Here is a 21149-nt window from a genome sequence, read left to right on the forward strand (position 1 = left end):
ATCTCTGCTGCATTTACATGGAACAGTTTTCAAGAAACATTCAAACTTCACACACGTGTTACTATTGGTCAATGGATCAAAACTCTGCCTTCGAATGTGAGTGTTTTTACCTGTTTTGTTGCCATTATTTGTATCATTGTTTGTTCACATTTATTATTTTTGTTGTACTATTGACATCATTAAAATGAGCCCTCAATGATTATTCGAGATTTAAGTACAGGTACAGGAATACTGAATGACAATATAGGCTACTGTTAATGATTTACAATAATTATTTTTGTAGCCACATTGTGTTGACAGACATTGACAACTTTATTATTATGTGTAGGGAGAAGTCAGCCTATTACTATTTCATCATTATTTCATTACCTTATCTTGTCACATTTATTGTACCAAATCGTGTGTGTGTGTGTGTGTGTGTGTGTGTGTGTGTGTGTGTGTGTGTGTGTGTGTGTGTGTGTGTTGAGGGGTGGAGCAGTAGTCGGAGCTCTCTCTCTCTCTCTCTCTCTCTCTGTCTATGTCCACAGACGGCGCTCTTGTAGCGCAACAGTTCAAACATCACATTCAGGCTTATTTGACCTCATTTGGACTCTTGCGATGCTGCACCGATGTAAGATCACCATCAAAACTGAGTATTGTGGTAAGTTTTCTTTTCTTTTCTTTTTTTCGTTGCACACGCTCGCTGTCTGCGCTGTGCTTTCTGTCCTCGGTGCTCAGAGTATTTTCTTATTGATAAACGTTCACAGAAGATGAACACGAGGGCTTAATTAAGTTTATGTGCAGTGACTTAGTAACGTTGCAGTTTGCTTGTCACGTTAGAGGAGTTAATGTGATGCTATGAAAGTTTTTTTTCCCACTGTAGGCTCCTCATGCTGTGATCTTATTATTATTATTATTATCCGCAATTATTGGGCACTTTTGCTACTCATGTATCTAATATTTAAATCTCACTTCGTCATCGTAATGAACACTGGGATCTTTGCGTTGTGTTGTTTTCTTGGTGCTATAGAAACCCCCGGGATATTCATTGATTAACTAATTAAGTAATTCTTCAAAGCATGAGAACAAAAATTCTGACAACTGAGTTAATTATCATTCATTTTAATACTGAAAAGTAAGTCCTTCTCAGAATCAATGGAAGAGTGATGCCATGTTCTGTATTTTCTGCATAGCCTTATGCCAAATCAAAGGCACAAGGGTGTAGGCCTATCATTCCATTATCAATCTGGAAATCAGGAAAACCTCAGTTAATTTTTAAAAGCTTTTATTAATCAAATTACTTCCATTATGTCAATTAAAAAAGCCTGACTTGTTATTCCAACACAGAGCTCTTATTCACTGATTATAAGTCAAATAAAATAATGTTTTTGTCGTCATTATTAGGCCTTCATGTTTACTGATAGTCAAGTCAAGTCAACATTATTTAGGCTATATTGCACATTTAGAACAACCGAGGTTGACCAAAGTGCTTTACAGAGTCAAAAGGTAAAACATATATCATAAAATAATGTTGAAATCATTATAAAAATCTGCTGAGCTAAAACATCATGAAATACTAGTTAAAGTCATAGTAAAATATTTTTGGAATAAAGATTATCATTGTGAAGGGAAAACCATGCACCTCTTTAAAAGTCAATAGCAACATTTTAAAATCATTCCTGTAGGGAACAGTGATCTAGTGGATAGAAAGCACTTTTTTTTCTGTTAGGAGGTGAGCAGGTGCAATTTGGACTAGCTGCAGGCGTTCGATGGACGACTGGTCCAAACCCACAAACAAAGAATTACAATAATGGAGTCGAGGCATGATAAAAGATATCACCCATAGATCATTGGGAGGGAGATTGGCTTTTACTTTTGCTATTAGTCTCAGCTGATAGAAGCTCGATTTCACATGGAAGAAATCTGCTTGTCAAATTAAAAACATCATCCAAGTAAACCCCAAGGCTCTACACAGATGAGTGAACATTAGATGGGTTTGAAATGGTTTCATAAAATAGGGAACAAAGCCCTGGAAGTAAAGACGTACATTTAAAGAGTACTCAAATACACTGATGGCACTACGGCACACTTCGGGCACTAGTTCACACAGCAGCCTTCAGCTACCTGTTAGCTCGCCTCTGATACAATGGCTGAGGCTACTCTAATTCCCCCTATTGCTCATTTAGTAAACCTCTCTATTGCACACAGCTTTTTTCCAAACGAATGGAAACATGCGATTGTGACTCCCATCTTCAAATCCGGAGACCGCCATGAAGTCAGTAATTATAGACCTGTAAGCATACTGCCAGTTATCTCTAAGGTTGCAGAGAAAGTGGTCATAAAACAACTAACAGACCACATTAACAGCTGCAACCCTGGTCTAAATCCTGTCCAGTTTGGCTTCAGACAAAATTACTCTACAGAAACAGCCATCTTACACCTAACAGAGCAAATCAGATCACGTCTTGACAAAGGTGGAGTTGTTGGAGCTGTATTCCTAGACTTGCGTAAAGCCTTTGATACAGTTAATCACAACTTTCTCATATCTAAACTCTCGAACTTCAACTTTTCATCTAATACACTTGCATGGATATCATCATTACCTATCCAACAGAATGCAGTGTGTGAAAATCAAAGATGTGTGCTCCAGCAACTTGAAGTGCACAATGGCTGTACCTCAAGGATCTGTGTTAGGCCGACTACTTTTTAGTCTCTACATCAATGACCTTCCACAGTATTGTCATGGAGTAGAGGTACAATTATACGCAGATGACACTGTTTTATACACACATGCAACATCAGCTCAGCTAGTAGCTGTGAAACTAGCCAGTGCTATGGATGGAGTGGTTGAGTGGCTAGATAAATCCTGTCTTACTTTAAATGTAAGCAAAACAAAAGGCATGTTCTTCTCTAAAACCAAGCTGCACACCCCAGATGTAAACCTTTACATTAAGGGTGAACAAATTGAGACTGTCGCTGAATTTAAATATCTTGGTGTTTTACTAGATTCAAATCTCAACTTCAAGAAACACATCAAGAAAATGACAAAAACTATTAAATATAACATGGCAAATTTTAGACAGAAGAGAGCCTGTCTTTCTACAGAGGCTGCTAAGATATTTCTGCATGCCCTCATTTTCTCACAGATCTCATACTGTATCACCTGTTGGAGGCAGGCCTGTCCAACAACTATTAGACCTTTAGACTCTTTCTACAAACAGGCTCTGAAAATCTTTGACAATAAGCCATTAAGGTATCACCACTGTGAGATACTACGCAAACACAATCTATTATTGAAAGTTTCAGAGTATTTTCAAATCTCTGTACAGTTTACAAAATTTTAAAAGGCCTGGCTCCCACCTGTTTGCTCAAGTTTGTCTGTTACCGTGCCGTTGGCTCTGTAAGGTCCACTAGAATAGCTTCCATATATAACTGCACTGTACCCTTTCGTTGTTCAGCCTTTGGACAGGCAGCTTTCTCTGCCAAAGCCATTAAACAATGGAAAACTATTCCGGACAATATAAAAAACTGTGGTTTGTTTGGTAGCTTTAAAGCTAATCTAAAAAATCACTTAAAAACCTCTCAACGATGCACTCACACATTTTTTTAGTCAACTACTCCTCATAACTTCTCGTCTCATTCAGCTTCAAACTGAATGAGACGAGAAGTTATAAGGAGTAGTTGACTTAAATAATGTGTGAGTGCATCGTTGAGAGGTTTTTAAGTGATTTTTTAGATTAGCTTTATCTCCACTTGGGGCTGACAAGGTGCGTGTGTCGTGGGTGTGTGTGATGCGCACTGTTCATGCCACTACACTCTGACTATGTGGTATGGGTGTGTGAGTGTGTGCGCGCCTGTGAAGGACATTTCATGTGCAATACATTGCTATTTGTTACATGTCCTTTACTTGCTGAATGATGTCTTACAACAGTGCAGTTGCACTCAAACCTTTGGTTGGCGCCAAAGCGCACCAAACCAAATTTCTACATATTGTTGCTTTAATTAATGTCTGCTGCCTTATGTCTGGTCCACTGTTTCAACAATAGCAATTCTAATGACACTGAGTGTGACTTGTCTTATCTCAGGATTATTTCCTTTTTTTTTCCATCTATTTCCCCCCCTTGTGGCAGCCAAAGTTGTGTCCTGCTTCTTGCTGCCCATAGGTCTACATAGTCGGGTCACCTGGGTGGGTGCTTCATTGGTAGTTTGTTGTATTTTCCCTTTCAAGTCTGTGATGGTGTGGAGACCCTGACATACCATCCTCAGGTTGTTGGTTGCCAGCTTGGACACCGACTGTTGCTTTTATTCCCTTTTTGCCTTTTGTATTGTTGTCCATTAGTCTTCCTCTTCTGATCCAGAGGTGAAGGCTGCTAAATGTGCTTGGAGAGCTACACGGACGTCACTGTTAATCCATGGTTTCTAAGTTGAGAATGAATTATATTGTTTTAGTGGGGACCTGCACGTCCTCTGCTCATTTCCTGATGAAGCTGGTGACGGTGTCTGTGTAGTCATTGATGTTTTTGGTCCTGAACGTCTCCAAGTCCACATGATCAAAACAATCCTGCAGGAAAGCATCTGATTGGTCTGACCAGCTGCGTAAGGTCTCGGGCCTCAGGCCTTCAGCCTCTGCCTAGGAGGCGAGAAGGAGGATGGAGGAATGATCCACTTTGCCAAAAGCCAGGTGGGGGAGAGCTTTGTATCCATGGCAGAAAGTTCAACTCCACAAAAAAGTGCTTAGAGGAAATAATGGCCAGCTTTCCCACTTTCCCCATTACCAACTGCCTCCACTTACATGTAATTACTCCTAATATTGTTTATGTCTGCTTACCTGCAAATATACACAAACAGAGGAGCACATTGTTGAGAACATGCTTCCGCACAGCTCCATTCTGCAGCACATTGAGCTACAATGTGAGATAGTGTTTGTCACTATCTGACACACACTGCATAAAAAGAGTTCTCTTCACCCCCACTTTGTAGACATTGATTTGTTTCAAGACGTAAGTGGTAGTTAAGAGGGCCTTTGAAAAGTACAAAAAATAAAACAAGAGTCACGTACAAAGAAGAGGTGAGAACAGAAGAGGGCAAACAAAAGAACAGGAAACTGAATGAGGTTAGCGTTGACAGGAGAAGATATGAAATTGAATAAGAAAGGACATTACATGAGGGAAGGGAAGAAAAGGAACAAGTAGAGATGGAGAGAGGGATGGAGAGAAGAGCAAACAGAAGAGAGAGCTTCAAACACACTGAGCAAACACTGCATATACACTCAATTTTATCTTCTTCCACCAGTTTTCTTATGTTGGTGGGGTCATGCTTTTGATAGCAATGAAACAGAGAAAATCTAAACTCCCATGACCCTCCTGCTTGTGTCTAGGGAAAAACATAGGAGTTTCCATTTGAATTGGTAAACATCCACTGTAATGCAGCTTTTAAGGCTTTTTATCCTATTCTGTTAATCTGGCCAATTTTGCCTATAATTATAGCCATTTGTGTCTAATACATGGGTTTTGCCCCTGTGTGGGAAAAGTTAATTGTAGTGAATGCTTTGACATTTCATAAAAACACAACAGATGTGTACTCAGACCTTTTTAGAAATTCATGTTCCCTGTGACTGCTGCCGAGTCATCATCATGTTTTTTTCTTTCTGTTATCCATTACTTATTTGAATGTGTGTGTGTGTGTGTGTGTGTGTGTGTGTGTGTGTGTGTGTGTGTGTGTGTGTGTGTGTGTGTGTGTGTGTGTGTGTGTGTGTGTGTGTGTGTGTGTGCACGCGTGTGTCTATGTTTATTTTTGTATCTATGTAAGAATTATCGTGGAAACCAAATTCAAACTGTTCCAGGGAAGCGTGTTCGTGTTTGCTTGTCTGAATGAGCATGACCAGCTGGAATGGGTATTGATGAAACGCATGGCTAATCTGTGAGCTCTTGTCAGTCTTTGTAATGAAAAGTGTGGAGGCGATGTCCTGGTGGTGCTGTAGACCTGATCCAACCCTGCAAAAAGTCTGATAATTGAACAGCAGCAGAGGAAGTAGACCCCCGAGGGGAGTAAGACTGATGGATCATCAATAAGCTGATGGTTGATCTCTTTAACTTAAGCCCTCTTGTTCTGAAGTGGAATTTATCTTGGAAAGAACAAATAAACCAAAGAAATTGGTTGTCCATCGTCTGATGGCTTAATGACCATAGCCTGTATTGTTTACAACATTGGATTCTTGAAAAGGGCCTTTTTACATTGCCAGTTCATCATTTATTTGACCAATTTAAGTGTGTAAAAGGGACAACTTAAATGCCCTACAATTCTCATTCTGAAAATATCAAGAATGGGCTTCTAAGCAGCCAGCATGAATGTATTTGCCTGATTTAATGTTACACAGTTTAAGAAGGACTCTGTGTGTTACTTATACTTCAGGGTTCAAAAACTGCAGATACAAACAAGAAAGCATATTGTTGAGAACACGCTTCTGCACCGCTTCAGTTTACGGCACCAATCTACAATGAGGCCATACAGTTAACATACACTTTTCCTTTCAACTAGTGACTGAAAAAAAAGGAATGATAAAGTAAATCTGGCAAAAGATGATAAAAATCATGCAAAACTATTATTGTGAGACCTGTTTTACATAACTGCACATTCTACAATGATTCTGCAAGCCTTTCAGTCACAGACTGTTTACATAAATTGTCATTGGGCCTCCTTATCACAGAGAGAATTTAGCTTAGCTGCTAAGTTAGCACGGCTCATAACAACAACTCAACTTCTGTTAAAACATGCATGTGGAAATGAACAGCCAACTTTCCCGACTGCCTCTGCTCAACAATACATGAAGCAAAAGAATGAAAGAACACAGTTAATGAATTTTTCCCTCATAAAATAAAAGACCACCCCTTTACACCTCATCAATATATAGAAGGAGGTTGCTTTGTTTAGAAACTCATGATCTCCCTGTTCCTCACATACATATTAACCAGACAAGCATTTGTTATAATGACCACCTTGTTGGTCTCTCTTCCACTTCAGTTTGTTGTTTGTACAAAGCTGGGGCTCTAAAAATGATGAGGTAACTACTAGGGGTGTGCTGTAATCAGGTATTGATACTGTCACCGATATGACGTTGTGCCACAACATGGATTTTTGCCATACCGTTATCACTAGTTTAAACACATACACTGGGTTGTAGTGCACACACGAGGCAACACTAATTGCTCAACCTACCAGCCAAAGTGGCAGGTAAATACAAGTAGTGTTAAATATTGATGTGTGACAGACAACAGCTCAGATTGAGCCCCCCCCCCTCGTCTTCTGCTTGTTTCTCTCTGACACTCAGAGCAGAACCAGTGGCTCGCACACTCACTGCCCCTTTAAGTCTGTCTGGGGCTTTAACACAGGCTATATGCTGGAACAGATTCTCCATTACAAAGGCTTTACCTGCTTAAAGGTGAGGTTAAACTGATGTTTCGCTTGCATTAAGTCCAAGATGATTAAAAGAAGTGGGATATGGCTCTGACTTGTGGTGAAAGGAGCAGCTGGAAAGACTAAAACGTCTGACAGTTTGCTGACATCAGTCACAATAAAAGTCCCCACTTTTGTAGCTGTTGAGACACTTTTATTATGATAAAGTTATATGGGGAAGTGTGTTGTTTTTTCAGCAGCTGTTTAACACACCTCTGCATGAGATAAACAGAATTTAAAACCACACAGATTCAGTCAGAAGCTTTCTGAGATCTAAACGCACAGTGACTTTTAAAAACAACTTTCTCTGGTCTTATGCACAGAACTGAGTTAGATACCCCTTCAAACAGAGGGGGAGAAAGTGAGTGGTATATGTTCTCATACTCAATCCCTCTCACACTGACTGTGATATAATGCTGTTTCCGGAAAAAGCAAAAAAAATACCGTCGTATGAATCTGAGGTCATATCGCCCACTTCTATTAATTACAGAGGAATCCAACTCTTCGCCCCTAGTAAAAAAAACATGTAACCATGAAGAGGCCTTTTATACAGAAAGCAGAAAGACAACAACTTTTCAGCTTGAAGAAAATTCAGCATTTGACAAGTGTTAAAAGGCTGCTTTGTTGATTGCGAAAGACATAATTGTATGTCACTGAAAGCATCCCTCTAAGTTCCCTTATTGATATGAGAGGTTTATCATTACAAGAAATATGACCTGAAAAAGCTGTATATAGCCACGGTTGCATGAGACTCTCGACAGAAATGACTGAACATTTTTCACTTCTGTAAAAATCACAGCTGTTGTATTATGGGAGCTGATTTATAAGGAGCACTATTCATTGGGAAATACTTAGCACCTTAAGGCTTGAGAGAAGGCGCTAAAAACAGTGTATAGCTCGCTGCTATAAGTTTGTGTGGGTTTTTAATAAACTGTCACTCAATTAAGCACATCAGCTTAGCATGGCTCCACATTGCTGTCCATCTCAGTCTCTCTTGCTTGCTTAAAGATCTGCTCTTAGTACAATTCTCACTCACACTCTGACAATCTTCTGAACACTCACAACTGAGTAGGCTTCAGGTGGTAACACTTCTTTTTTTCAGTTTCAAGCAAGCCCAAATGTGTCTCTTTGAGCCTTGCTCATTTGAACTTTAATGATATTATGTGAATGCACGGAGAGATACTGTAGAGAGAGATAGGATTTCAAAATGCCAGTTCCCCCCAGTAGTCTAAGCCTATAGCAGCATAACTACAGTATATGTAGAATATGAGAATGAGGGATTCACAGTGTCCATTTATATGTTCGACATGTCTAGAAATGCTTGACATTACTATGGGTCCCACACATAGAATCACAAAAATGAATTTTGGAGTACATTTCAAGCCAAAAATAGTAAACCAGACTACTAAAACTGAATTAAAAAAGATCCAATCAGCATAAACTGTGTAAAAACATTAACTGATAAAACCCACTCAATGCTGTGATCCAACTGATATGCATTTTTATTGATAAGATAAAACCTGGTACCTGAGCTGTAGATACAAAAAAAACATTGTGCACTTACACATGTATAATATACACACATATCACACAGGTACACTCACACACAGTGCTCCATAAATGTCATTGTTTCCTTTGAATGTGAATGTAAAGAGCACCGCCTCTTCAATCAACATTCATTCTGACTCCCTTGTTTGTCTTTCATTTGCTCTGAACAGGGCCTTTTGGGCCTTCTCTTGACCTTACATCCCCATAGCAACATGCCCCAGGAAGTTCCTCATTGAGATGACCACGGATTGGCAGACAAAAGAAGTGATGCCTTCTGGCAAGACTGATTGTCAGTATTCAGGTATTGTGTGTGCCAGAGATTAGAGTGACAAGGGTTTTTTCCTGCCCGACCTGGATGTCAGGAGCAACCGGGGTTAGTGTGTGCTTAAAAAATCAATTAATGTACCCGTCATCAAATAAGGTTCTGAAAAAGAATTAAATGTGTTTTAATTTAAGGCTCCATATGTCCATATCCTGTAGCCATGCAAATTCATAATTTTCCTCTTCCACATTAAACTAAACCCTCCAATGATTCACTTTCTGGTGATAAACCGCTTTCCTTATACTCCAGGCTTGCATAGCAAAGATTTATGATCTGCTGAATATCACAGGGTATTTTAAAATGATAGATTTGTCTGGTGTATTTTTTGTGTTCTTTTTTGCAATTAAATTAAATTTTCACCAGTTTTTTTTAAAAATAATTTATTTGTAGTTAGGGTTGCATTTTTTTGTCACTGAATAAGAGACAAATACACAATAAAATAAAATAAAAATATAAATTCACTAAAATAATGACATTCCAGTAGTTATTTTAATTCAATATCGTTCATACAGTATCATGTCGACACAAGGCTGGATTAGAATAAGATTTACACAGGAAAATGGTCTAAAGGGCTATTTATAATTCATAATAAGGGATCAAGATGAACCTAGTTCAGGAGTCCTGCACAGAGGCATTATGACAGGTTTTGTAAACTCATGTGGGCTGAGCAAACTTCAGTTCATTCATCTGTACATAACTATCTTCTTTAGTTAGTTTTTAAGTGTCTAGACTAAACACATTTGAAGCTATTTTTTTTTTCATCACTGAGAGGGATTGTGATGGTGAATATGGCACATTTATTGTGCTAGTTGATTGTTAATACACTTTTACACTTTTATCTTTCTTTATTTTGATTACTTTCTATTTCCTATTTCCTTCAATGGTTGTTATTTTTCCGCTGAAATCAATGATCAATTATGGAGGTCAATTACTGAGAGGCAAAATATTGACGGCACTTCTTCTATTATTTAAAGTGAATGACATCACATCATTGTAATGCGTGACCAACTGATTGCTTTGCAATATCATCAAGAGACCCAAACTTTAACAGGAAATAAATATTCAACAATGATGTGTGCAGACGTTAGTGACTTCTTGAGATGAAAACAGACCTCTTCCTGGTGGATTGTGCTCTGATTTTGTAATGATAATATTATGCAAGGGCTACTCAGGCTGCTCTTCAAAACAAAAAGCTTGATAAAATACATTATGTTCTTATATTACAGTAAATGTCAACCAATTTAACTGAACACTGTCTGCTCTGCTGGGAAGCTACATGTGCTGCAGATAGTGCTATGAGTATTGTTATTGTATATCTTAGAGTCAGAGTGGGCTCTGCTTGAAAAACTATATAACAACACCAAGCATAGTTTTTCTAACATACATTCTAAAAAACATAAATGCAGACTAAGTTTACAACTGGGATAGGCCCATTTCAGCCAACTGATGCATTGATTGGGCTCCAAAATAACCAATCTTGTCTACTGACAGGATTATGTAAGTGTGTGTACTTGCATATTTTAAAGTATTAAGTGGCTTAGGTTATCTCACTGCATAATGCTCTCTGGCATCTTTGGCTAGTTCTGGCTCTCGCTTTAACAGGGTAAGGAAAACCAAGATCTAACATGAGAAAGGAGTTAGATTCATGTGCACTCTGATTAATTCATTGAGGGTACAGTAGATACATTTTAGGAGGTGGTATATCTTTCAACCTTGATGTTGAAAAAAAAAACAAGATAAGGAGATGTCTATTTATTTCCAAATGTTGTTTTGTTTACTGTGATTATGAAACCCATACAGCGATAAGGGAAGAAATAAAACTCATAGTTGTTGTTTAACCAAACACATTCTACAATAGTCAGTGTTGCCTGTTGATGTAGTTCGTATCACTGATTTACTTTATCACTCATTGTGTCCATATTCTGTTTCACAATTCATCTCTTTACTTCCTATCATCCTCACATCTCTATTAATGCATATAAGTCAAGGTTGTTATTTCCTCTCCGCAGGTCAGTGCGCTGTGTTCCCAACAGAGCACCATTCATTAGGCATCACGGTAGGGGATGAGGGTGTGCCTGCGTGCGGCGTGGGGGTCATTAAGAAGCCACTATAGCCTTATAAACAAGTCATATACTAATAGAACTAAAAGTGTTGTGTTTTTGTTCCAGTGCAGGCTTGTTTTTGTTTTGACGGAAGGACGGTTGTTAAGTTAATTAGTAGTTTTGTATTCTGCAACCTCTGCTTTACAACAGTTTAACAACTTTTAAACTATTGACTCTAGTCAACATCATTAGCATCGACCATTTTGACCGTACACATCTCTTGATAGCTTTTAAAATGTTCAATGTAAACTCAATTTAAACTCTCCCTTTTTTGTGAACATTTAATGAGTCATTGTTAAATTTGATGTATGATGCTTATGTTTTTCTTTTTGTTTATGATGAATAAAGCATGGCTATAAAATATTATAAATATTATATATAAAGTAAATTATTTTGGTAAAGGGACGAAGATGCTTGATGACTATTTCTCTGTCAATCAACCTAAGAGCAGATACGTTATTGATACGTTATTTTGAGGCCAGTACTACAGTGGAAGTTCAACGTACCCTGTTCATTTTTTTTTTGGTTAATGGGCTTTAAGTTTAAGTTAAGTGGTCAAACAGAATGGTTATCAACTTGATAAGTCAAGTTTCTTTGAGCAAGTTCATGAAAAAGGGTTGTTGTTCCCAACAAAAAGTAAAAATTGTGATCACAAAATATTAACTTGTGCACACAACATTAAAATTAATCATTTTTGGGACCTTTGGGACTCTGTAAAAACACCTTTTGTTTTGTTCCATTTGAGTTAGTTGCACAGATGTCTTCTTGTGGCATGTATGTCAGCAGCAGCCCTAACAGTGACAAACTGAGAAGTATGGAGATAATTACTTTGACAATTATAAATATTTCCAAGTAGTAATAAATATGCTTACATTCTTTGGTTGAAAGTACAACAAGCTTGAGGCTTCAATGATTGGTCTGTTGTCGGACCATATCAGGAAAGCACAATGAGTATATCTATCACTTATATATTTCATATTAAAACAATTCTACCAGAACGCCAAAGATCCCTATCACTGTAAAAAACTATGAAATTCACAGTAATTATCTGGCAGCAATTGTCAAGTAACTCACTGTACAGTACTGTAATGTTTACTGTGATTCCTTAGACAGTGGTGGTTACTGTGATACCTTACAGCATTATAGTTATTTCTGTGAATTCCTACAGTAGCATAATGGTTGCTGTGATTATTTACAGCTGAGTGATTTTTACTGTGATTTCTACAGTATTGTGTTTATTAATGTGTTTTCAGACATATTACACAGTACAGCACTGCAATCATATTCACAGTAATTAACAGGGCAGTAACACAGTAAATTACTGTGGATTTCACAGCCATTCCTTACACTTCCGGCGCAAAGCAGCATGGTGCACAGCGCAGGGGTGATTTTCCTATCTTGACTCAGAAAACTACTGAGCCTTATACCACCTAAAACCTGGTCTAAAGTGTGGTGCAGTATGTTCCTAATATCAAGAGGAAGCATTCGAAAGATGGACATACAAGTTCACAACAAACATCCACTGAGCTTAATCCACACACACACAGGATGCACAACAGAGCACCTACTCCACAGTTTCATATCTGTGCATTTCCTAAATCATTCACATTTATGTTTTAACTGGACAGAGGGCTGAGAGATGGAGAGCTTTGTTTCTGTTTGTTTCCAAGCTCCCTATCAACTTATTTTGTTCTATGTTCAGGGGCACAATAAAAGGAGAGTTAAAGTTAAATGAGCCGACTGGAGCTAGGTCTATCTCAAAATAAAAACTGGAATCAGCCTTGTAAATAGCATCACACACAACTGCCTTCAATGTTGTGCTTTGCCTCTGTGCAATGCCTGTCATTACCTGTGTGTCCAATCGGACTCAAAGCTGATCATTTGCACTTACTGACATTGTTCCCTTTTTTTCTAGATCCTGGCTTGTGTTGTACTTACTTTCTGATGTACGTCGCTTTGGATAAAAGCGTCTGCTAAGTGAATTGTAGAATTGTAGTAGAACTATCTGACACTCTGATTCGGTTCATTCATGCCACACCTAAAACACCAAAATATCAAAATACCAAAATATAGTCGGACACGTCCCAAATCACCGAACATAAAAGGCACAGACCTCTGTGCTTGAGATAACTTATTGATCACTAGGAAGTTTTTTTTAAAAGGTTGATCGCTTTCCTGAACATAACCTGTCATGTGAAGGTCAGCTGCATAAGTTACTATGGTGATATATCTGTGAAGTGAACCACCTCCTAAAATCTATAATAACTACAAATCCTGCTTTGAAGTAAAGACATTCATGTGTATGAGTGTTTCAACTCACTGGTGGTGTGTGTGGTCACAGTGTTTTAGTTTAATATTTGAACAGGGGTGCGGGGTTACTTTGTTATCATTGGGTACTGTTGAGATGTGGAACCAAAGAGCAGTCACATTACATGTGTAATGTAAATTACAAAATGCTGCATTAGATGTATAGAATGTTAAAGAGTGTTATCAATGTCCTTACGTAACATTACAACAAAGGCTTTCTGACCCACATACCTGTAGTGCTCAATGTAAAAACCTTCAGATTGTTTTTCTGTTTGAAGTGTGAAATTAATTGACTTGACTTTGTCTTGCAGAACAGTTGACCAGTTGCTAATGGGATCGTATCCACACTTGTTGCCACATACCCATAACTGTCTCCATGGAGCTCATCCAGGCCACCCAAGTGTCCTTGTTGTCCCAGGTTACCCCTTCAGCAGCATGGAACAACTACTCCAATCCCCCATTCACCCATTTCCTGCCCCTCTCCACTCCATCTGAACAGCTTCTGGACTTCAGCGAAAGTGACGGCTCCTTGCTCTTTAACGACACTTGCCATAACTGCACCAAACCTGAACCAGAGTCACTCCCTGGCTTGGCTGGGATCTTCATCCCTCTCATCTATGGGATAGTGTGTGTAGTAGGCCTGGTGGGCAACACTCTGGTCATCCATGTGATTGTAAACTACACCAAGAATGAGTCAGTCACCAACATCTACATCCTGAACTTAGCCATTGCAGACGAGCTCTTCATGCTGGGCCTTCCTTTCTTGGCAGTGCAGAACGCTCTCCTCTTTTGGCCCTTTGGCTCGCTGATGTGTCGAGTGGTCATGACAGTGGATGCCTTCAACCAGTTCACTAGCATCTTCTGTCTGACTGTGATGTCAGTGGACCGCTATCTGGCTGTGGTGCACCCAATTCGCTCCTTCTGGTGGAGGCGCCCCCGAGTGGCCAAGGCCATCAGTGCCACAGTTTGGGCAGGGTCCTTTGTGGTGGTGCTGCCGGTGGTGGTGTTTGCCGACGTGCTGAAGGATGATGGGAACTGCAGCATTGTGTGGCCCGAGCCTGCAGAAGTGTGGAAGACATCTTTCATCGTGTACACGTGCACTGTGGGATTCTTCTGCCCCCTGCTGGTCATCTGCTTGTGCTACCTGTTGATCGTCATCAAGGTACAGCTGCCACAGACAGATTTAGGAGGTTTGGTTTGTAATATGAAAGATGCCCATCTATCAAAGTTTAAGTCCCGTGAAGCAATACCTCGAAATCGGAGTGAAAACAAATGTTCCTGAATGTTCAAAACCAAAGTTCAGACCATTTGAAAAGAGATGAGGTATCGACAGCCAGGGGCATGTCCAAACTGGAGTAGCCGGAGGGGGGAGGGCATGCCACTCCTTAGGCCACACCCCTGTCGACAGCTTAACACAACAACAACAACAGATGTAAAAATTAGCATAACTCAGCCCCTAAACTTAGTTAGTTGCATGATTTATCCAAAACAATAATTTATTGATCCCGTGAGCGGAATTTTTTTTTTTTACACACTCTGTCTAGTGAACATGCTACACAAACATAGGCTGAAATACACACACATGCACAAACAGGATCCTATGGACATGCACTAATGGAGAGGTCTCAGAGTGAGGGGGCTGCCCACAGTGGGTGCTCCTGAGCTGGTGGGGGGGGGGGGGGGGGGGGGGCTCAGGAAGTGGACTGGCACCTCTCCAGCTACCAGACCATTTTCTGGACTTGGTCCGTGCTGGGACTTCAACCGGCGACCCTCCGATTCCCAAACCAAGTCCCTACAGTCTGAGCTACTGCTGCCCACAAATGGACCATGACTTCCTAACTGAATTGATTTGATGGTAGTTTGTAACTGTAACTGAAATCTCAGCAGCTCATTTCACAGAATCAGAAAGACTTCTGACCAAAATTCTCCCCTTAAGCTGTGTACGAGTACAGGCTTGTATATTCAGAATTTTACCACAGAACATGTAGTATTCTTGCAGAGTTTATCCGTGTTTGCACTGGAGTCCACCAGGAGTGTCATGATGCTGAACATAAGAAACTCTTTCAAATAATAATGCTGCAATGCAGAGAAAGCCTTTGAGGCAGTAGCAGCGTCCTTAACAACCTACACAAACACATTGGCCCACTCTCATATCCATATAATTGCTGTTTCCTGCTGTTATCATTAATGATGTTGGCAACATCTGAACTGAAATAATGAAGAATACAGTGGAGGAGTTATGTTTTGATTCTGTGGAAAACAGAGAGAAAATATCCACCCACCACAATATACAAATATTAACTGCATGCCTGTTCTTGGGTATTATTTTTCACAGCATGAATACGCATTGATGCTCTAATATAACAATGTTAAAGAAAGTATACGTATGTATACTTAGACCAAAATGTGTTTTCCTCCCAACCACTAGAAAGTACTTGCCATGCAGATGGTGTTGTCCACATATTTTAAGTTGTTTTACTGTTAACATTTTCTTCTGCATATAATAATGACCCCTCCTTCATGAATAAAACAACATAAGTAGGAAAAACAGGATTGATACCGTTCTATGTTCTATTCATTCCAGAGCACTGAAAAATGACAGAATCATCTGGTGCATTTGAGAGATGTCAAAATGATCTTACTCTTATTTACTGTGAACAGCTCCATTCAGGATATTTCACAGGTTCAAAGTTACATCTACAGTTATATTACGGTGCAGAAGGAGGGGATAAGTCAGAGCCGAAGCATCTCTTTTGTCTTGTAAAAGTGATTTTATTTTTTTTTTTTCAGGTGCGCAGTGTTGGAAAACGAGCGCAGGCCACATCTTCTCGCCGCAGAAAGTCAGAGCGCAAAATCACCAGGATGGTTGTAGTTGTGGTCGCAGTGTTTGTCCTTTGCTGGCTGCCGTTTTATGCTCTGAACATCGTCAACCTCCAGGTGGTCCTGCCTGGGGACTTCAGGGGGCTCTACTTTTTTGTTGTTGTGCTCTCCTATGCGAACAGCTGTGCAAACCCAATACTGTATGGTTTTCTGTCTGACAACTTCAAGAGAGGCTTCAGGAAGGCCCTGTGCTGCAATTCACGTCATGTTAAGAACAGCAACAGGGCTGCAACTGAGGTGCATAGACCAACAGAGGAGTGGGGTGGTATTGCTCTCCAAGTGCTAAAAAGGGAAGGAGTCATAGATGTGCATGGAAAAGACGGAGGTGAAAAGGTGGAAGAGGGGGAAATCACTGGAACAGAAAAGGCCATACAGATGAGTGAAATATCCAAAACGTCCCAAAACGGAAACCACCATGGAGTAACCAAGGGTTCAAAGACACAGGTTGTGCAAAGGGCCAAGTGTGAGCCAGAACACTCTGGACAGATTGACAAACACGGAGACCTGGCTGATGAAGGCCCAGACTTTGATCCTGCAGAGGCAGTGTCCTCTTCGGCAAACAAAAGTAGAAATAGGTCACAACCTGAAGAACTCCCAGACAAAAACTCTGTGTTGGAAATCAGCTATCTGTAACAGCTGATGAACTATTATCAGGTTCTTTTGTTATTTGTCCTTTGCGTATTATTTAAAAAATATATTGTTTTAAATATTACAAACAACTGTTGCGTAGTAATGATGGTTTAGATTTAGATCATTTGTGGAGACCGTTTTTATTAGAGGTTGTGGTGAGATTTGTTTGTTTTTTGCCATGGTTTTTAGAAAAGGAAAACTGGCTGTCATGATGTTGCTTATGTTGAAGCTAATATAAAAAGAACATATACGTATTAATACATGCATTGCTTGGAAAAACAGCAAAGGAAAATGCCTGCAAGTATTATTTGTAAGTCAAAGAAATAGAGGAACACTGGTGTTTGATAGACAACTTTTTGGAAGAGTGAAATTATTTTTGCAAACTCAAATTCTGGAGCCTTTCAATGGACAAAGCCCAAAAACATGATCAAAGATTTCTTTATCATTCTTCTACATCAAGGATGATCTTTTATTTGTTCCTTTTCTATCGCTATCATTAAAAACAACACGATTTGTTGAAAATGGCCAACATTTCATCAGTCAATGTAGTGCTTTTGTTGAGCCATTTTTGAACACCCACGATGTGTCTGCCAACATTTTACATATTGTTGTAACTTACATTTTTTAACAACATGCTTAAGCTTACTCCCTAAAGTGTGTACTCTCTCCACATGATGGTGTAAGTAAGCTTATACAAATGTATATTGTGGGATGTATTGTCTTCAATCTGCATCATAGTGAGAAAACTTCACAAACCTTTGAACAAATCTGGTGTATTTTTTATTCCAATTAAATTAAGAACTCATATTTTAAAAAATGATATTCTACAAAAAAGAAAGGTCCTGACAGACAACTTCTGTCATCCTTAATAACCATTCTATGGGTGATTTGCAGCCAACATGATTTCTTCATTGATGAAGTAGTAAAACAAAAATAGGGCCAGCCTGTGTTTGTCAGACTAAGTCTTTATTTAGAAGGCTCATGGATTTCAGTCAAAAGCCTCAGCTCAGTTGCTTACAGTATGTTACAAAGAAAACTTTCCACATGGGAATCTGAATTTCTCCGCTTTTTGTCAGTGATAATGAGTAAATATTTGTATTTAGATTGTGTATTATTAGTAGTGTTGTCGAGGAAGTCAAGCCAAGTGTGCTGTGGTGAGATGCTGATAAATATATGTTTACAGTTGATATTGCTATTTAAATGTTTTTATTAAGTGTTTTTGTTAATAAACTGTGCTGTGTGTGATCACTTCAACTATTACCAAGAGTGTGTTCATGACATGCATGTAATCGTTGTGACGAATGTCATTATGACCTTAACTTAATGTTTGTTTGATGTTCATCAACCAGAGGACAAACAATGAAAAACAATCCTCCACTTTATTGCAAAATGCTTCTTTGACAAAACAGAAGAAGAGGCAGGTTTTTAAGAACAAGCCTCTGCTGCCCTCTGTAGGCCAATACAGAGAAAAATATTATCAGCCTCAAATAATAGTACACATTAAAAAAAAGACAGTTTTAGTCATTTCAGAATCAAGACAAAGTGACTACCTTCTGTATATGTTTCACATGATGGACACTATTTTTTTTAGATTTGGTAACTTTCTTGAGGGTGTCTAAATATTGGATTTGTCTTATAAAAAGGAACACAGTCGCTGTAATTGTCAATATTTTTGAACCTGTCCATTAATTAATCCATCACTGTGTTCTTACTCGGGGACAATGTCTCCTATCCACTTGAGGTAGGGCGGGTTGCCCTGGTCAATGGGCAGGCTGATGACCTCGGCCACCTCATACGGATGGTTCGAGCTGCAGAGGACAATGAGCTTTATGAGTCAGTTAAGTGCACAGGATACACAAGCAGCATTAATTAAATCCATCCTCTTTGACTACATGAGTCAAAGCAGATAAAGGAGGGCGTGGTCTGTGCTTGTACGCTTAAAACAAAACTTACCGAACATATTCCGCAAGAGCAGGCACCTTGGAACTTCTTGTTTTAATCATCTAAACAAGAGACAAGGGGTCAGACGGACTGATTTCTTTAGACATGTAATGAGAAATGACAATTATAGGGTTGGGCCAATAAAGCTACCTGAGGGAGAAATTAAGTTTGATTAGGTTAAGTAGCAAAAAGTAAAGTTACTTTGAACAATAGTAATCAAATTGACACTGTACATGTGATAAGATAGTTGAAAGAAACATAAAAAGCCAAAAAAAAAGTTGATTTAAAAAGAAAAGAGAAATTCATTAAAGAAATTGTGAATTATATTGTTTTAAAATTAAAACATCTTTCTATTCCAAACACACTAAAGTACTCTGAAGTTGTTGTGCTTCGAAAAGCAGCCATAATGGTGACAGTAAAAGGATTTTGGTAGATGGTATCAGTGACACTAGTTTAGCCCATTTTGCAGAAATGTTGCATTAGGAATAGAATTTTACAAATATACATACATTAAGAAAAATCCTGAAAATGTCAGGAAATGTTTCCACTTATTTGTTGAAAGTATGAAAACCTACAATGACACATAGTATTGCATAATAAATTGCAAAGGCTGTCATCGGCATCAAGACTGTTGCTTCATTTGCCATCTTGTATATGTTCTAAACATCAAATTCCCCCCCTCCTTCCTGTAAGGAGGGACATGTGAGTTGTGTGAAAGGGCAACCTTGGACGTCAGAGAAAGGCTGTTCTGTATTTTTAAAGAACATTTTTCAGAAGTGTGTGTGAAAAGGGCATAGGTCAACACTTACCAGAAGCACCTCATTGTCCTCTTCAATCTTACCCTGCCATTCATACCTGAAGGAAGATGAAAGACTTGTCTTTAAAGCACATCACTGTGTAAATGTTGAAAACACAGACTGCTCATCTTTGCATTACACTAAACAGCAGCTGTCTCAAAACTTACACAGATGTGATTGCTGGGACAATGTTGACGCAAGCAGCTAGCTTCTTTTCCACAATCCCCCTGTGAGGTCAAAGAGTATGCATGTAAGAATGGGCAAGAATACTAACTACTGTTCTCCGGTCTTCAGATCTGGCAGGGTGAAAAGGTGTACGAGATCATTCTACTTATAATCACAGAGATGACAGCATGGACAGACATCAATAAAAGATGTGTTTTATATTTAATATATTTAATTTAATAAATTGTCAATTGTCATTTTCAAGTCATTCCTATGAAACAGAAACAGGAAGTTTCTGCGTTGATCACCTGGCCAATTCTTTAGCCACTGTGTCGTTGGGGCAGGTGACAAAGGCGGCAGAGTGTGTGCCCGATGTGTACGTCTCAGATGCCATGGAAAAGGCCCTCAGTCCGACGGTCCGCAGCAGCTGGAACATAAACACACTCAGGAGCACAGTCTAGGAGAGGAAAGTAGAAAAGAGGAAAAGGATGAAACCAAAACCAACAACGGGGAGAAATTGTGTCCAAAATAAATAAGACCAAGACATATATGTAGCTGACTCAATATTTGAAGTATGTTGCTGTCATGTTATTTTATTTTGGTAAACAGTCTCAAAACCTGTGTGTCATCATTTCTGTTGGAAAGGCTAAATGATAAGATGTTTATACATCTCCTTAACCCTATATTAAAGCAATGACTTAGATTGGCTATAGTGACGCAAATTCCCGGCAAAAGTTTGACTGCCTTTGCGCTGCTAAAACGGGTTATGATGCATTCTCTACTCCTAGATAATGTAGCAAATTTAGACATCCGACTGTGGCTGCATTAAAAAGAAACAATGGATTGCTGTTTCTGAGTTTTACCATCAAATTTGGTAAGGAAAAACAGGAGGGTGTCCGACAAAGCAAGTTCCAGTTAGAGGGGTATTTTAAAGGTATGTATGAACTTTCTCTGTTAGCTCAGGCGCTCTGTGTTGGGCTCTTTGCTTGCCCACTGATAAAAGGATGGATGATCATCTTAATTTTG

General features: G+C 39.1%; 2 protein-coding genes across 4 annotated transcripts in view; one reads left to right on the forward strand and one right to left on the reverse strand.

Moving 5' to 3' along the window:
* Positions 1 to 409: 409 nt before the first annotated feature.
* LOC132987126 (somatostatin receptor type 5-like) lies at positions 410 to 17702 on the forward strand. Of its 2 annotated transcripts, XM_061053985.1 has the most exons (3): positions 410 to 640; positions 14022 to 14872; positions 16501 to 17702. In XM_061053985.1, the coding sequence occupies exons 2-3, from the start codon at positions 14087 to 14089 to the stop codon at positions 17221 to 17223; spliced, it is 1509 nt and encodes a 502-aa protein (XP_060909968.1). In that variant the 5' UTR covers positions 410 to 640; positions 14022 to 14086; the 3' UTR covers positions 17224 to 17702. The 2 variants fall into 2 exon arrangements, with proteins under 2 accessions (XP_060909968.1, XP_060909978.1); XM_061053995.1 differs by lacking the exon at positions 410 to 640 and having other exon boundaries at positions 13397 to 14872.
* Positions 17703 to 18580: 878 nt separating this feature from the next.
* Positions 18581 to 21149, reverse strand: part of LOC132987170 (protein CutA homolog) — a 140584-nt gene continuing 138015 nt past the window's right edge. For both annotated transcript variants that reach the window (XM_061054060.1, XM_061054069.1), the window contains 5 exons: positions 20432 to 20580; positions 20126 to 20185; positions 19971 to 20016; positions 19174 to 19223; positions 18581 to 19028 (listed from right to left, as the gene is read on the reverse strand). In XM_061054060.1, the coding sequence (XP_060910043.1) occupies positions 18929 to 19028; positions 19174 to 19223; positions 19971 to 20016; positions 20126 to 20185; positions 20432 to 20580 (405 nt within the window). In that variant the 3' untranslated portion in view covers positions 18581 to 18928. The remainder of the gene's footprint in view (positions 19029 to 19173; positions 19224 to 19970; positions 20017 to 20125; positions 20186 to 20431; positions 20581 to 21149) is intronic.

Source organism: Labrus mixtus, chromosome 2, assembly GCF_963584025.1.
Source record: "Labrus mixtus chromosome 2, fLabMix1.1, whole genome shotgun sequence".
NCBI classification, from domain to species: domain Eukaryota; kingdom Metazoa; phylum Chordata; class Actinopteri; order Labriformes; family Labridae; genus Labrus; species Labrus mixtus.

Coding starts and splice junctions, on each gene's coding strand:
- LOC132987126 (XM_061053985.1), top strand. CDS start 14,087: ATGGAGCTCATCCAGGCCACCCAAGTGTCCTTGTTGTCCCAGGTTACC. Junction 14,873..16,500: donor ACCTGTTGATCGTCATCAAG/GTACAGCTGCCA, acceptor TTTTTTTTTCAG/GTGCGCAGTGTTGGAAAACG.